This window comes from Limulus polyphemus, unplaced genomic scaffold (assembly GCF_000517525.1).
Source record: "Limulus polyphemus unplaced genomic scaffold, Limulus_polyphemus-2.1.2 Scaffold4, whole genome shotgun sequence".
Classification (NCBI taxonomy): domain Eukaryota; kingdom Metazoa; phylum Arthropoda; class Merostomata; order Xiphosura; family Limulidae; genus Limulus; species Limulus polyphemus.
Window position 1 is genome coordinate 2,162,146 of NW_013665614.1, and position 17,792 is coordinate 2,179,937.

Sequence of the window (17,792 nt, forward strand, 5' to 3'; positions counted from 1 at the left end):
GTTTAATAAAATTTGAAAGTGAGATACTAAAAACCTTGTGTCATGAGTAGTAAAGTATACCCGTGTTGATAGGGTTAAATAGTGTGCTGTTTTGTCAGGAATAATACATACATATTTATATATATATATATATATATATATATATATTATTCCTGCTAAAACAGCAGACTTTTTAAGCCAAAATTTTACTAATGGTTTGAATCATTTAAAGTATTACTAATTTCTTCTTAAACTTACTTTGATCAATCACTATCTCTGTACACCAACAAAAGAAACCACTCTGATATGTATGTTAAGGTATGTGGTAAAAAGTAAAACATGGATTCTAAATTGTTTCAAACTAAATGCAAATCAGTATGTAAAACACAAACATCATATGCTACTGTACTAGTAACAATACAGATGTAACATGAGAATTTTAGTATTTTTTTCAAAATCAAGTGTAATTAAAACATTCTCTTCAAACTACAATTTAACACAATAATAATCCTAAACACTATATAACCATTTGTATACTTCTATTTTTTTTTTTTATACAAGTACTAAAAAAAAGAAATAATTGCAAGGCTACTACTGAAACTTAAAACTAGCACACATAATCTAAAAAGGCTTACTCATAAACATATCTACAGTTGCTTTAGACACAACAGGAGGCTTTAATTCAAGCTCCACAAACTGAAATTCACAAGTCACTGGCAAGTGTCGAAGATATCTCATACGTTTCCTACTGGCCTACGTCAATACAAAATTGAAAAATATTCACACATCATATAATTCTTTAAAGATTTCCACTAGTGTGTTTATACTTTCTCTAATAACACTCTGCTATAAAACTTTCAAAAACCATTAACCACATGACAGAAAATGCACCAATTCATTTTTTTTCTACAAAAACAACCTACAGTGGTATACATCCTGAAGCTATTCAACATGCAGCTTTTAAAATGCATTTGTAATAGTAGTATATCAACCACAGTATATCTGCTGTATCCAGTGCAAATGAAGCCTTTTGCCCAATATCATGGCTCCCCAAGCAGGTTGAGTGAGATAACAGTGTTTTTACAGATAGTTTTCTGAAGAAATTCCTGGAGGGAAATTAACGAGCTCAGTTACTCATCACTAGTACAAACTGCTTGAAATTGAATTGTTTCCTTCACAATCAGAACAAAGAACACTAAAAGCAAGTCTAATCTTTCTTTTACACGTGCAATGTATTAGTAACAAATCATATAACATCCTTTGAGGATTAACAAATCAGTGAAAAACAATGCAGTATTATACAGATATGAATTACTTCTACCTGTTCAAATTAAGGTACAAAAGCAAAAACTTTGCAGATATAATCCACATATTCCTATCCTTAACATATTTTGACTATTCTTTAAATTAATCTTCCTATTAAAGTAAATTTACTGAATACACCCTATTTTTTCAGCATTATTATAAAAGTCATAATTATAAGTTGTGAAAACATCAAGTTCATTTTTATATTTTAAGAACCAAAGTTGTAAGATGACTTTTCCAACATTTTGAAGAAGCTTAAATAATGACTTGAATATTGTCATTAAGAAAATTGTTGGAGAACATTGCAGAAGTTCACAACAAAAGAATTCTGAAATGTTGTTCTCTGGTAGAACAGGCTGCTACTATGAAGTAAAGTTACATTTACAATTTTCTAAGCTAACATTGAGAACAGAAGAATATTACAATGTTGAATATCTATGCCCCAAAAGTTATGGTACAGAGTTACCACAAAGAAAAAACCCATACACAGCTTGGTTAATTCAAGTTGTTGAACTACTATTTGCAACAATAGTGAAAATAAGTTTTACAAAGTACCTGCCCTCCATCATAACCCTTTCAAAGTAAAAAAAGCAGCAAGACAGCTGGAAGGAGCAAATAACTTTGACATTATATTTGTAAATACAAACCTCATCCACAGAAGCACCCTCAAGTTCCAGTATTTTAGCAGTTATTGTAGCAGGACAGTTCTCCAGACTTCCATATTCCTTTACCAACATACGAACATTCAGTGCGTGTAGAAAAATATTCTGTCCATCAGATGCTGTCAATGGTTAAAATAAGTGTATTAAAAATGATATTTCAAACATTTGTAGTACTAGTACTGTTAACTGGAAAAAAAAAATCACTACAGGGTAGAGTCAAGAATGGTATTGAATATTCTTCTATCTAAATACTCCATAATTAATACAATAAGAAGCTTTATCACACAGTGTGTCAAACATTAAGCTGTCAACCCTTTTGTGTTAATAACAGAAATGAGCTTGTAACGTTTTTATTTTCATATAAAAATATCAAACATTCCTAAGAAAAATTACTAATTAAACAGTATCAATAAGCTATTTGTCTAAAAGGAAAGATAACTGAATTTTTAGAAATTAACTTGCATAACTATAGAGTGACAAATGGTTGAAATAACCCAACTCTGCTGAACTGTAGAGTGGCAAATGGCTGTGATATATCAACTCTGCTGACAGTTTTGTTGTAAAAACTATGAATAAGACATGGCATTCATGTTGTAGCATAGGAATAAGGCCATAAAATGTTCTGACGACTTAATCGGTGCTTCTAGATTCAGCAATGAAATAATTGTATTTAAGTCTTTTAAAACATAAATCAACACACTGTTCTAATTTTCAGAGCAGTAATACTGCTGCACTTTTTCCTAACTCTAAGGTGACAATATAGCAGTGTAAAATTACCAGTTCTTCAACACTTGAATGCACAACACTAACTATTACATGGTAAAATTCATATGATCATCAAATGATTACAAAGACAGAATATGATGATACTGTGACTGCAAGTACAGTCTCTTTTTACATCATGTAGCACAAACTGTGTTACAACAAACCTATGATACATAAAATAACCTACTTAGAAAATTATCCCTATGATATAGCTTTTGAGAAACTGTGGTTTGAAATAAATGAAATACTCTAGTGTTATAGAAGGTTATAATTTGCACCAATTTGCACAGGTATGTACTATATGTAGCAATTCAAAAGACAACGCACAGAAACTGGTTATAGGATATAAGCATCTTCAACAGTTATATACCTTCTGTACTTAGGTTTTACAAGAGCTAACATACTCATCAACAGCCCATTTATGTTACTAGGGGTTCTAAATTCTAATAAAACAACGTCACCATGGTCAAATCCACCAAGAAATGTTAATTCGTATTTTTTACAGTTAGCTATGATATAATGTGATAATGTTTGAGGTACAAAAGAAATATCCAATGTTGTTGTCATCAGCAGAGAAATGAACATATATGACACTAAACAAAAACTGAAGAAGTTGTCAACACTTCTAACCACCCTTTTCCAAAACCTCATCCTTTTCAGTACTACATAAAGTTATCTTTATGGGATTATGCAATGTGAAAGCATCACAACTTAGAGGAACATATTTTAACTCTTCATTCATTTTAGTAGGTTAAAAGCAGAAAGCAATAAAAAAATTACCTTGATAAAAATAATAGTTTTCTCTGCCAAATTTCTTGGTATCAATTCTTTCTACATCAGTACAACTCTGGGGATTGTTCAACTCAAGAAATGAAGTTCGCTCACAGATTTGTATGCCACTTCCTGTCCCAGCATTACTGAAGAGTTGTTCTTCAGCTGTTGGTAGAAAATCAATGTTATAAATGTTTTATGACAGGATCTTTTTAAGTATACAGTGACACACATGTAACATTATTCCCTACAAGAACAAACAACCTAGAAGTACACAAAGTAAAACAATATTTTTATTTACTAAGCATGTATCAAAGAATAAATAAACATCTATCTTGTTGATTTAATTATAGATAGGTATCCATTATCACACTGATACTAAACTAAGGATTTAACCAAAAAACAAAGTGGTATTTATTTTGAGATAATGATGATATCTAAATCACATCCCTAAAATAAGTACGAAAGGAAGCATTTAAATCAGAAGTAACTGAATAATTATGTTACTAAAGGAAGACTATGACAACCATGTGCTAATAATCCAATAAGTAATGTTTAATATCTTGTTATGGTATTTGACCTTAGATAAATTCCTAAAGAATAAAAAGTTTTACAGATAAGAAATCTTCTTTGAAGAATGAATTCAGCTTACATAAACAATAAAAATTGTAAACTATTTAGATGTTCAGTCCTTAAATATCACACTTAATCCCGCTTAATACTGTGCAGGAATCACTATAAAAAGTGTCATTACTGAAAACATAAAACCTTTGATTTAAACCGATTATTTAATTAAAAATAAACTAAAATAGTATAATTTCTCTCTTCTGATACTAATGTGAATTCAGATCTATTAGTCCTATAATGACCACATTTTTCATTTGTACAAGTAAAAATAAGTTATAAATACAGTTCTATATAAAAACTAATAAAAGCTATTACTTATTGAAACTCAAATTCTCTGACCAAGTTGAGATAAAACAATAAAAATATTTTCAATGACCTTTTTCCAGTGTACTTTTGAAATACAGGGCTAGAAATAGCTTCAAAATTACTAAATTGTATTTAGGATCTTTTTAAAAAATTATACTTAATAAAAGAAATACTTATGTAGCTCTTAACAACTGAAACATTACAACTCTAAAATATGCCAAAGTTTTCAATATACAATGAATTATTCCTACGCTATTAGCAGTGAAAAGATCATATTTATGATTCATAAAACTGATGAAAGGACATTATTTTCCAAACTTCCAGGTTTGAGGTTTCAAAAAGGGTGATTGAATATTTTTAATTCACAAAAGGACAGAAAAAATTAGAAACAGTTTATAACACATCCTAAGTTGAATTCTTTTTGGTAGAGTTTGTATTAAAAATTAAATCTAAAAATCATAATGCACTGTAACTATTACATTAAACACATATTATATATCATTGATGCTTCTTCAGTAACTCAAAAGGTTCTCCTTTCTAATATCAATAATATAATTAGTATCCCTGTAATGTTTATTTCATGAACTTTTTTTGGTTGATTTTGAAATAATTTCCAGATTAGAACACTTCACACATAATTAACCTACATTTAAAAAACATAGAAAGAAATAGGTACCACAACTACATGTTAATTATTGGGTTTCCCTGAAACAGCAAGAGACTGTGAATCTAAAATTTAGTACCTGTTAACAGGCAACAAATGTACTGACAAACAGTCCCTGAAGAACACTTCCTCTAATCCCAAAATTTATGTTCTGACATACAAAAGATGTTTGATGTAAGGAAAATTTGTCTTTTAACATCAGTACTATATTAATAGCCAAGTATAATTACACTTACTAAAGATACTTGCAGATGAGTTTGTGAGTAAAACTGTATTTTCATTACTTCCAGTAGCACTTAAATTAACCAGGTCATCATTTTCATCAGCAAAAGGGTCTACATAGCTTTTGTTCTAGAGACAGAAACAAAAGTACAGGTCAATTAAAGGAGAAAGAACCAACAGAAGAGTAATGACCAAATTTCATTTTCATGCAAGTCTGAAGAAACAACATACTCCCTACCTTCTCTGTTTTCCATTCTTCTGATCGTAATGCTGCTACATTCAGTGCATCATCAGCACCATATGAGGGAAATGCTTTTGAGATGTGTAACTGAGACATAAGCAGCGAAGTTTCTTCTTGTAGTAACTGCTGTTTCTGAAGAGCACCTTCTCTTTCATTCAAGATCTTTAAAATGTTTACACACAAATGTTAAGTAATATTTAGAACTTCAGATTTTTCATCATAGATATAAATGTATTTAAAATACTTTTTTCAAACACTATCAACTTAACTCTAGCTACAGGTTCAGTGGATTACACTAACCTCATAACCCCAAAGCAACCATCAGTTTCCATACTATAACATTTAGCATGTTTTGTGTATCTTTACAAAATATTTTAAGCTTTTAGTAAACAAGTCTTTTGTCTTTTTTAGACAAAACATCAGAAATTTCAATTAAGTCTTTTTACTAAAACTTTGCCCATTAATATATGGAGTCTAGAGAGTTGACTGTTTCAAGTTCAAAGTGATTTTCATGTTAAGAGTAAAAAATACTTTTCTTCGTCTGAAAATTTTCAAATTTAATTTGTGTAATCTCTAAAACATCCTAAATAAATACCAAACTATTTTTCAAAGAATCTTTATTTCTCTCTGTTATTTTCTCTACCATAATTTTATACAGAGTTGGTCAATTTGATGGACCTTGCAATCAATATAATAAAAAAAACAGGAAAAAAAAAAGTCTAAATTATTAGTTATTCATAGAATGACTACAAATCTTACATAACTTAGTAAGTTCCTAATTTTTATATTTTAGTTACTTTTATAATAATAAAGAATACAAGTGAAAAACAAGAAGTATAGTACTTACCCGAGTCTCATGTTTTTTTACCGTTGACTGTCAATGAAACTTAAGCATACTTTTTTTTTACTAAAAGATAATGCTACATTAAATAATTATTCAATTAAATAATGCACCTAAGAACACAAAATAATAACATGTACAAAGCAAACAATGTCCTATAACTATCATATATTTTCTGGCTTTCTATGTGATAAGAACCTTTAAAATTTCAGCCAAATCTGTTAATGTGATTCCAGTGAGAGAAAAAAAAAAAAGTTTCGAACTAAAGTGAAATAGACAATTCTCACAGAAAACAATGTAGTATAATCAGTCATTTGATAGATTAAAACTTTGACTTTCTATTGGTTATAAATGATATAATATTAACTGTCAGTGAGAGATATTGGCAACTTGTGAAAGAGGATGTGACAGGTGGGTGTGGCAAAAAGAGGATCTGATTTACTATTTTATGGCTCTGTAAACAAATAAGATTGAAGGCTATAAAAATTATGCCTTGCCTTAGAAACAAATATATTGTAACCAGTAATTTACATTACATTCTGTACTTCTCAGAGGGGTGGAAAATAAATTAGAAAAGAAAGAAGACCTAGAGAGCAAATGTCACAATTCTCATACTTGGGGAGATTGAGAATTTTATTTATATATTTCCTTATACAATTAAAAACTGAAAACTTGTATAATATTAACATTTGATTTATTAACTATGTTTTGATGCCAAGTGTACTTGTAGACAAAGTAGTTTAATTAAAGTTTGACTGTAACTAAAAAGTTGTAACATGTGCACTTTGACCTGCCTGTAGCAATGGGGTTAAATGGCCTCATCTTTGATCATGTGAATTTTGAAATAAAACATTAATTATAAAAACATTTTGCAGTAACATTGCTCTTATTCCTATATTCTTTAACACAGGTGAGAACTATAGGTTTTATTAATTCTCTCAACAAGGGTCAGTCAATTGGACTGACCATGTGAACTCTTTGTACTCTTTTAGTCTTTATAGATTTAATACTTTACCTTACAATATAGTGTGTATATCTTTAACAAAATTTGGCAGTCTTTCAGTCAATATTATAAGTCTTTCACATACAAAATAATCATATTTTTCAGTGATGTATTTTTAATGAAATAAAATAAAGATTTGTCCATGAATATATTGAGTATTTGTTTTCAACAGTCGTTGTGCAAAGTAATTTTCATGTTAAAATTAAAAATACTTTTCCTCATCTCAAAAATCTCAAATTTCCTTATGTAATCCCTAAAACCTCCTAAATGCATTTCAAACGTTTTTTTAGCAAAACTTTATAGTTTATCTGTTATTTTCACTACCCTATCTCAAAACAGGATTGGTCAATTTGACTGACCTTGTACCAACCAAAAACAAACAAAATAAACCTAAATTACCATTTTTTTTTCTTCCTAGAATGACTTCAACTTGTAACATGAAACTACATTCGTTTATCCTAAGTAGCTCTAAGTTTGTAACATTATACATCTATTTATGATTAAATTTTATTGTTTTATTGCCCTTTGAACCATGTACAACTAATATCTGCACCATTATAAGTTTCGCTAATGAATTACATTATCCAAGACCTGCTCACGTGTGCCTTGTGAAAAATTTTTATTATAATATTATTATTACTTATTTTACCTAATCTAATCTTAACTAGCCTAATAAGATTCCCATTTTTACATTTTAGTTACTTTTGTAATTATACATAAAGAATAAACATGAAAAACAAGAAAAAAAATACTTAACCCTAATCTTTTATACTAATGATAGTAATGCACTTAATAATTTTTATTTAATTAAATAATGCACCAAAGAATATAGACTAATAACATGCAAAAAGTAGACAAATTCCCTTACCTCTAAAATTTTTCTAGCTTTCTAACTATTCGACATAAGTTCATCCAAGCTAGTTGTTAACTTTCCCATGGGAATGATGTTGGTACTGTGAGTGAAATTGATATCTAACTGTGCAGAACATAATGTTATACAATACGTCATTTGATAGATGAAAACTTTGACTTTCTATTAGATATAGGTAATATATAATGAAGCGTAAGAGAGAACTATCAATGAATTCTGAAAGAGAAGATGAGACAAGTGGGTGTGGCAGGAGGTGTCTGATTTTCCATTCAATAGCTCTGTAACCAAACAAAAATGAAGACAATAAAAATTATGGTTTGTCTGAGCAACGACAATTTTATAGAGTAATTTATGTTTGATTTTGTACTTTTTGGAGGAGTGATGGATAAAATAGGGAAGATGACATGATAAAGTCATGCGAGTCACACACTAGCGGAAATTCAGGATTTTTTACAATATTGCCTTAAGAACTTAAAACTTGCATTCTATTAAAATATGGATTATTAGCTAAGATTTTATGCTATTCTAATTGGTGTAACATAAACAAAAAGAAGTTTAATAACATTTTGAATATAAGACACTAAAACCTTGTGTCATGAGTAGTAAAGTATACCCATGGTGACATGGTTAATAAAAGTCTCATTATAAGGGAGTCCAGTAAAACATATTGTTAGGGCAAAATCCAGAAAATTTAAAATGTTTTTTTTCTCCCAACTATAACATGTTTTAATATGTTTAAGAGTAGTATACATCAATATCACTCTGGTGTTTTTTCGAGACATACCTGTAAGGCTGACTCTATATAGCAAGACTCCGGGGTATCACCTTCCTCTTTAAGTTGAGCCAACATTTCATATCTTTCTCGATTTAAAATGGTGTTCACTTGTTCTGGGGAAGCCAACAGAAGTTTCTGAAAGCACGTGGTGGCAGCATCTAGTACAAAATGTTACAAAAATTTGAATATCAGCAATAGAGGATTAAACTTCATTTCAATTACTTTTGGAAAAAGTCTAAAAACATTAAACAGTTATAGAGTTCTTACCAAGTTGTGGAAGTTATTTATATTAACAAAGCACTATATATTTTGAAATAAGACTGAACAACGTCATTAGGCTTACCTGTAAATCTAGCACCCATATGTTGGTATGATACTTTTTTTCATATGAAAAAAATTCAAAATTATAAATAAAGTACAAACTATTCGTCCAATACAAGTGAAAATAATTGTAAAAAAATTTCCTAGTTTTTCAATGTTGACATTTTGTCAAATTCCTAAAGAAGGCTGATTTACAGATTGTGTATTTTGAACATCAACATTTTACATTCCCCCCTTAAGAAAAACTAACAAGCTCTTTTGTATACACAGGAAGTCACTGTAAAATGTTTTCAAGGTCAATTATTCATCTCGTGCCACCTAAGTGCAGTATGTGTACAAGAATACAAGTGGATGTATAAACAACAACTTCACCAATTATACTTCTCAAGCTAAAAATTATAAAGAGATCCATGTGCTGAAGTATTACACCAATGACCTAATTGGGCTAATAAAAGCTGACATATCTCGAACATATAATATTCACTTGATCACAGTACGAGTTTTGGTTAATGCCTAATGAGAGCAGAAAAAGTTTTATATTTCAATCTACAACATGAATGTAGACACAAAGTACTAAGTTAATTGGTGGAAAGTGACAGTGCTTGCACATGATCAGTACAACATACATCTGTCGTGAGACAATACCTGTATTCACACAGTCCTGCACCATAATGATGTTCAGTCCAAATGCACAACCTTAAGATCTCATTGCTAAATGGAGAATCTCATCTCAACATCTAACTGCAGTGAGGAGTGTTGTCCTGGACAACATGAAGTCCCATCCTTCCCTATATGCGGATACAAGTCCACACCACAACATATGTATTTGTTTTGCATTAACCTATAGTAAGAAATGATTATCTCAATGTCTTCAAATCTTGGCATGCCTACCAGTAAACTCAAGACAGAATCTATGAAAAAGATATCATCCATTCATTTATGCTCCATCTGATATAATCTCTAGTCTATCTCAAGCATCCTTGGATGTGTCAGGATGCCAAAAATACTGGATTAAGGATCTTTTGAACCTCAACCCAGCCTCATGAAACCATTTACAAAAAACACGAAAAGAAATTCTAGCCCATATTATGTTTGGAATGAAATTTTTCAATCAGGTCACATTAAAGACTGAATCTGAACATGGAAATCATCCCCAGAACTGGTAACTCTTCTGGGTTACCCAAAAATGTTCTCTCCTGACCTTGTCATTTGTTTGATATTGACTCCACATACAGGAGACCAGAATTTGGGACATTATAAATAATTGAGCAAGATGGCACTGAGTTTCCAATTTTCAAGCATCCTTATTGCCCTTGTTCATGTCCCCATTACTTAACTGACATCTAATTTGTCTCTGTGTCATTACATTTACTTCAAGGAAAGTTTAAACAAGCATTTTCACATGTACAGAATTCTGTGGGTACACCAATCTGTATTCAAAACTTGAAATGCAGGGTCATACTATTTATACTAAAGCTTGCATATAGAGTTCAACAAAATGTGTGAACTATGCACTGACATATGAAAAGAATAACAAAGCATCAATCTTAGAAGCCTCAAAGGTAGACACTTGGCAAGGATTTTGTAATATCTCTAAGGGTTATATTTTTTGCTTATGTTTTCTAATCAATCTATTAACTAGAATGCTACAAAAACTAACACACTGAAGTAAAATATTAATGTGATGATGATGATGACAATTTTAGTAAACTTTTGAAATCAGAGTGGTGTTTCCTTTTACCCAAGTTTTTGTTTTCAGTTTTTGACACAATAATAAAATATTTGATCTCACCCTCATCAATGTAAAAAGGTTTTTCAATAACTCCATTCCAGTGAGTGACAGGGACAGCAAACACAGACCCTTTGTCTCTTCTCATAAGAGAAAGACTTATAATATCTCCAATTTTCTGAGTGATTTTATTGACAAAGTCAACACTGCAAAATCAAAAAGTCAATTTATAATTGAATTTTATCATAATATTTTGACATATTTATTTTGCTATTTCAGAGATAACTTATAGAAACTAGTTTAATGTCTTCCTAAATATTTGTTTTTAATATACAGTCGATCTTTTCCATATTTTCATAATGAAATTTTCTAAGCTTAAATGATTAAAAAAATCAAATTGTACTAAAGGGCACTCACTACAAGTTTTTTAGTTATTTATATAAATATATATATCACTTTTGTGAACTTTGATATTTTGTGACTTTTATGTTTATTTTTGTTACATTAAAACATATTTAAGACTACAAATCTTCAGGAGTGTTTAAGTTGTACTCAATAAGACATTACACATTAATACCTTAGAATTAATTAATACAACAATTTGATTTAAAATTTGTTTAAATACTAAATCATAACACATTAAATCTAATTATACGCAAAGAATTTACCTAATTCTCACACATGCTTATACGTGTTGACTACACTATAGTTTTCACACACTGATGTTTCCAAAAATTATTTCATAAAAGAAAGCCTTGTGAATATCCTAATCAAATTTAATCTCAGGCTAATTTTCTTGCTAGACAATTTAGTATAATAGAAATGATTTCTTCTAAGTGATTTAAGTTGCAATAATTATATTTCTAGGTTTATTAGAAAAATAAAAATGATTAGATTTGGATCAAAGTTTAATAAAAAAAACCTGAAGCTGACATTATGTGATGTACAATACCAATTAAGCATCACACAAGCCTTAGTTGTAAAGTAGACTGAATGATTTCCTTTGTCTTAAATATTTACAACCCAGTTGGTGCACTGATGAGACCAAATTCTGGAGACTGATTGGGCTGCAGGGGGCATCATGATTTCCAATATTTAGGTTAGAACAAAACAAAAAACTGACAAAGGGCTCATCCATTAACCTTGAAAAACCAAACTTTACTGACAAAAGAACTCATTTCTTAGTAGTGTTGGCCACAAAGATGCAGGTTATGAGGTTGGCCAGACTGTGCAACTCTTACACAAAATAATAAAAAGTGTTCATGTCCAGACAGGTACTGCGTTTAGCTACTTTACAGTGGCAAGTAAGCTTTGTTGAGCCCTCCTTACTTATCTCTATTTATAAATCTTGTGAAAAACCTTAGAGAAAACAGCTTTATAAAGCTGAGTAACCAGATATTGTTTTGCCCAATAAGTGCAGCCACTAATGTGTTTTGAGTGGGAAATTGAATGTGTGTATGAGTTTTACTTCCTCATAGCCTGGAAACTAGTGAGGATCCAACCATGCTGGTAAGCAAGTTATATTCCAGATATTGCAAGGAGTTCAAATCTGAATTTATAATTAAAAAAAAAGGTTTTTGGAAATCAACCCACCAAAACTGCCTCCATAACTTGCAAACAGGGTGTTAATAAGCATATACTAAGACCACAATAAGATAGCTGAAATAAGCTTTTCCATTTTATAACTCAGTAAACTGACTGAATTATCACAAGCCATCATACAGATTGATTGATTTTCTTTTTTAATTTTGACTTGAATATATTTTAACCGACCATTTAAATTGTGAATACATAAATTTTTTAACTTTTTTCAGGAAAATGTCTTCTCTGCAATAAAGGATATTTTCAAAATACCATTCTATAATTCAGAACTTAGATTAAAATATTCCTTAATTCAGTACTTCTAGGAAAATACCACACTGTAGACATACCTTTTTAAATCATCTTTATGTACAGCTTCATAACAGATGGGACACTTGCGCCAGGAATTATCAGACAAGGACAGGTAGTGTAATATGCAAGACCAACAGTAGATGTGACCACAGCGGGTTATCTTGGCAGCAGTGGGTGGATACAGACAAATGGGGCAGGAAGGAACTTCATAGCTGGGAACTCTCTGATAAATACAGAATCAAGAGCATCTTGTATCCAAATGTAAAATCCCTTTATTGATTTCCAAAAATAGCATCTATACAACATATACCTTTTATACAGATAGTAAAGTCTTTAGTGCAAAAATGTAAAAAGTATTTAAAACATAAAATTATTATTTCCAAATGACTTTTTCCAATTCTATTTAATACAGTACAAACAAATTATTATTAATTATATTGTCAAATAAACATCCTGATCTCACTATACAAGCCACAAAAAAAAAATGTGAAGCATATGGACAGTTTCAGAAAACTGATATAAACAACTGCATAGGCAGTAACAATCTTAGAAATGTTACATTGAAAATAAACTTGTGATTGAAAAAATGCTCGTTTATTCCCACCTACAATAGCTATCTCTACAATGCCACACCTACTACTATCATCACTTCCATTAGTCCCACAGTTGTTCACAAAATTCTAAAAATGCAAGACATAAAACAAGTAACAAAAATAATTTTTCTGTCCAGATAAGTACCATTTTTTTTATTATATATATAATAAATCTCCTACTTTTTTGTTTCGATTCTACTATGAAAAGGAAGGTTTTCCTGCATTCACTTCACAGAAGCTGAGAAAACCATGTGAGGGACATTCTCAGCTTTTGATTTGTTATACATACATCAGAGAGCAAAGTAGATGTACATAAGCAAGTATTACAAAAAATGGAAGAGGTGGATGGGGCCACCTTAGTTGATTCACAAAATATAATAAAATAAAAAAGACAAGAGGTTCTTATTTTTATATTCTAACTTGTCAATATTGGTAATTTGAGTTTCTAATTTGTCACAAAGAAACTACAGACTTTGTATTTGGACATAATAAACATCTAATTTGAACCAAAGCTGTATTCAACATAACAACATGTCACATAAAAAATTAATATTTAGGATTTTTCTTAATATTTACTTTTAAATTAAGAAATTAAATAATCTATAATGCTAAAATTTGAATTATAATCTACAATTGGATACCAAACACATTGACATACATTCAAAAAGTAGTAGTTCAATAAAGTTTTGAATGTAAGCCTACAAATGTGATGACCCTGACCTTCGAGAAAGGGTTAACAGGATTTGTAGTTTTGAAGGGCTTCTGTTGGATAAATCTCAGAACAACAGTGTGTTGAGAGTTCCGGGAGATGACATTTCAAGCAAGTTCAATTGTCCATTTTCAGTCCACACAAACACTTATACGATTATTATAAACAAAATATTTTGCACAAAGATATTGAACTATAATTACCACTTCCTCAACCAAAGACCAGTCTACTAGGATGTCTGGATCCACTGAATGGACTGTATAATTTCCATCTTTACGTACAATGAACTGGTAACTGAAAATTTAAATTGTAATATCAGTTGGTATTTAAAACCTTTAAATAATAAAAAATTACAGGGATGAAAGTTATCAACATCCTTTACTGCTAAACATGCTGGAATGAATTATTTACTACAAGTTTTATAAAATACTTAAAACATAGTTTTTCACCATGAAATATCAACATGGTGAAAATTGTTGCTTTCAAGTATCTTTATTTTGGTTTTCTTATCATCTGTGTAATGAAAAAGAACAAGTTTATAAAGTACACAATCATATTCTACCATGTAGATATGAACTAAAAGATGTTATGTTTTTTTTATTTTTTCAACATTTAAAATAAGGTTTTTTAAATATTCAGCAAAATTTTCCATAAATTGTTTATCAAAAATTGAAAATGCTAATATATTTTTTGAAACACAATATCACAAATGTTACTTTAACTTTGTATATAATGTAAAAACATGCAAAATATTTACTTAAATTTTACCCACCATATCACAACTGAAACAAACCAATTAAAGATACTACATGCGCATTTATATCCCATATAAACCACTTTAGGTTACTGAAGCTCCTTCACAACTCAAACCTACAAGTTAAAAATGTGTACAATCTTTTCACATCTCATACACATCAACTAATCATGTTTCATTCTGTGTGTGTGTGTGTTGTAAATTTTAAAGCTTTTTTTTTGTTATCAAAAGTGAATATCTTCAAATTGTAGCTCTTGTTAATTTCTTATTCCCAATATTTTTAAATGATTTATGTGAAGAATATTTTTTACATATAAACATGCAAACAAAATCCAGACCAATGCTCATGAACCCACAGATTGTTGTTTGTTGGTTTTTGTGCACAGCTACTCAAGTACTATCTGTGCTATCCATTTCTAATTTCGAAGTGATAGACAAGAAAGAAGGCAGTTATTTACCACCAACTCATGAGTTACTCTGATTGAAGTGTGAGATTTGATCATCACTAGTATAGTGCATCCATAGCTACAAATCCACGGTCTGGCAAGGTCAGCACAAATAAATGTATCAGAACATATTGTGGTCATTGAACTATGAGCAATGAGAATCTTTATGTATTTCATTCACATGTATTAAAATAGTGTGTATGAAAGCAGGCCATAATTTTCTTTTACACATATTTCAACCTTAGTTCCGATTACATCATTATTTAGAATTGTTTTGAGGAGATACATCATTATTGTTACTTACATCACAACTTAAGTAATTTTAGCAAAAACTAAGAACAATTCTAAATCTTAAAAATGATTTAAAAAACCAAATTCTGTTAACACAAGTAATTTAAATTCACAAAATTTAAGTATATCAAAATGGACTCACTTTAAAAAAATTAAATTCCTAGATGAATTTTAATGTTGTTTTTAATACAAACAGTTGACAGCTCATACACTAATGTATATTAGTATACAAGTAGGTGTAAAAAGAATAAATTAGGATTCTAAAGAAAACAAGTACTATGATTTACAATAAACATGTTATTGCTATTATTACAAACTGAAAATAACTTTTAATCATACTTTGCTTGTAAGAATTTCTCTTTGTTGTATCTAGGCAATGTTGATCGTCGCTGTGGTCCTCCTTTATGCCGCAAGTTTCCACCATATCCACACTCCCGTGGGGTGAAAGTAAAATTCAGAAGATGATTCAAATTAATCTTTTTGGAACCAGGGTTCTGGGCAGAGCCAACTTCAGCACCCATATCTTCCACTATCTGAAAAATAATGCAATCTTTTTCCCTTTAACATCCATTCAAGTTGTATGTATAATGACTTTAGTCAAAATGCATAAAAGTTTCTGCTTGATAACAGCAATTACTACTGATTATTATCTTGGGAACACAAAAGTCAATCATTTATATAGTATACACCAGAAAAAAAACAATTTTCATTCACCAAGTATGTATACCTTATACGCTATTAACTCTCTCGCAATGAAGTTGGTCGAATCAACCAACCTCATAATGATTTTGTTCTTGTTATTGTTTCCAAACTATAACTTTTAATAAACTTTGTGTATCTTCACAGAATTTGGCAGACTTTTTTCTGATGAAGTGTTTTTACTAACAATCTGTCCATAAATATAAATATTTTTTAGTATTTTTATATACTAGTCCAAGAGCTAAGTGATTTCCTCGTTAAGATTAGAAATACTTTTCCTCTCAAAAATCTCAAATTTCATTTGTATAATCTCTGAAAAATCCTAACTAAAAATTGAGATAAATCTAAATTACCCTTTTTTTCTTTACTGAATGGCTTCAAACTGTAATACGACACTACAATTGTTTATCCTAAATAACTTTAAACACATAACAGTATACATCTATTTATACTTAAATGTTATTATTTTTTTTGTACAATCTCTAAAAACTCCTAAATAAAAATTGAAATAAATCTAAATTACCATTTTTTCATTTATTGTTTTAGTGCCCTTGGAACCATGCCTAACTACTATTCATGCCATTATAAGTTGTAAATCACTTGGTGAACCTACAGCTCAAGTTCCTCTATCAAATTAAATTATGCTACTCACAAGCATACCTCATGAAAAAATTTATTTCACCTAATCTAACCCTAACTAACATAAAACGTTTCTTATTTTTACACTTTAGTTATGTTTATAATAATAAATAAAGAATACACATGAAAAACAAGAAAAAAGTACTTACCTGGGTCTTCTTTTCTTTCTACTGTCGACGACACTTAACCCTACTTATTTTATACTAATTTATATTTATCTTGTTTGCATTGCTTTTGAAGGATTGGTGTATGTTAGCCATTACTACATTTACTTCCTTTTTAAAAAAATTTTTCCTTTATTTGTTTGCTTGTTTTTGTTTTTTTAATGCACTGTTTCAACAGACATAGGAAGGTTGAACTTATAACAACTGTTGACTGTCGATGACACTTAACCCTACTTATTTCTATACTAATTTATATTTGTCTTGTTTGCATTGCTTTTGAAGTATTGATGTTAGCCATCACTACATTTACTTCCTTTTTTTTTGAAAAAAAATTTTCCTTTATTTGTTTACTTGTTTTTTTAATGCACTGTTTCAACAGACACAGGAAGGTTGTATTTATAACCAAGTTCAAAACAGAATGATGTTCCAACTGTACTATTTATTATTGGCTGGTAATTCCTGTTTTACCCTGTACTTAAGCTTTTTAAAGGAACACCAAATTTCTGTAAGAAGCTAAGTTCA

At 29.8% G+C, this 17,792-nt stretch overlaps 1 protein-coding gene across 2 annotated transcripts in view; it reads right to left on the reverse strand.

Moving 5' to 3' along the window:
* The window catches only part of LOC106472548 (RING finger protein 10-like), a 36,508-nt gene that overhangs the window by 14,453 nt on the left and 4,263 nt on the right, over positions 1-17,792 (reverse strand). For both annotated transcript variants that reach the window (XM_013933233.2, XM_022401705.1), the window contains exons 3-12: positions 16,108-16,301; positions 14,481-14,571; positions 13,014-13,198; positions 11,146-11,288; positions 9,042-9,190; positions 5,540-5,704; positions 5,316-5,430; positions 3,492-3,647; positions 1,932-2,065; positions 615-732 (exon numbers count right to left, since the gene is read on the reverse strand). In XM_013933233.2, coding sequence (XP_013788687.1) covers positions 615-732; positions 1,932-2,065; positions 3,492-3,647; positions 5,316-5,430; positions 5,540-5,704; positions 9,042-9,190; positions 11,146-11,288; positions 13,014-13,198; positions 14,481-14,571; positions 16,108-16,301 — 1,450 coding nt within the window. The remainder of the gene's footprint in view (positions 1-614; positions 733-1,931; positions 2,066-3,491; positions 3,648-5,315; positions 5,431-5,539; positions 5,705-9,041; positions 9,191-11,145; positions 11,289-13,013; positions 13,199-14,480; positions 14,572-16,107; positions 16,302-17,792) is intronic.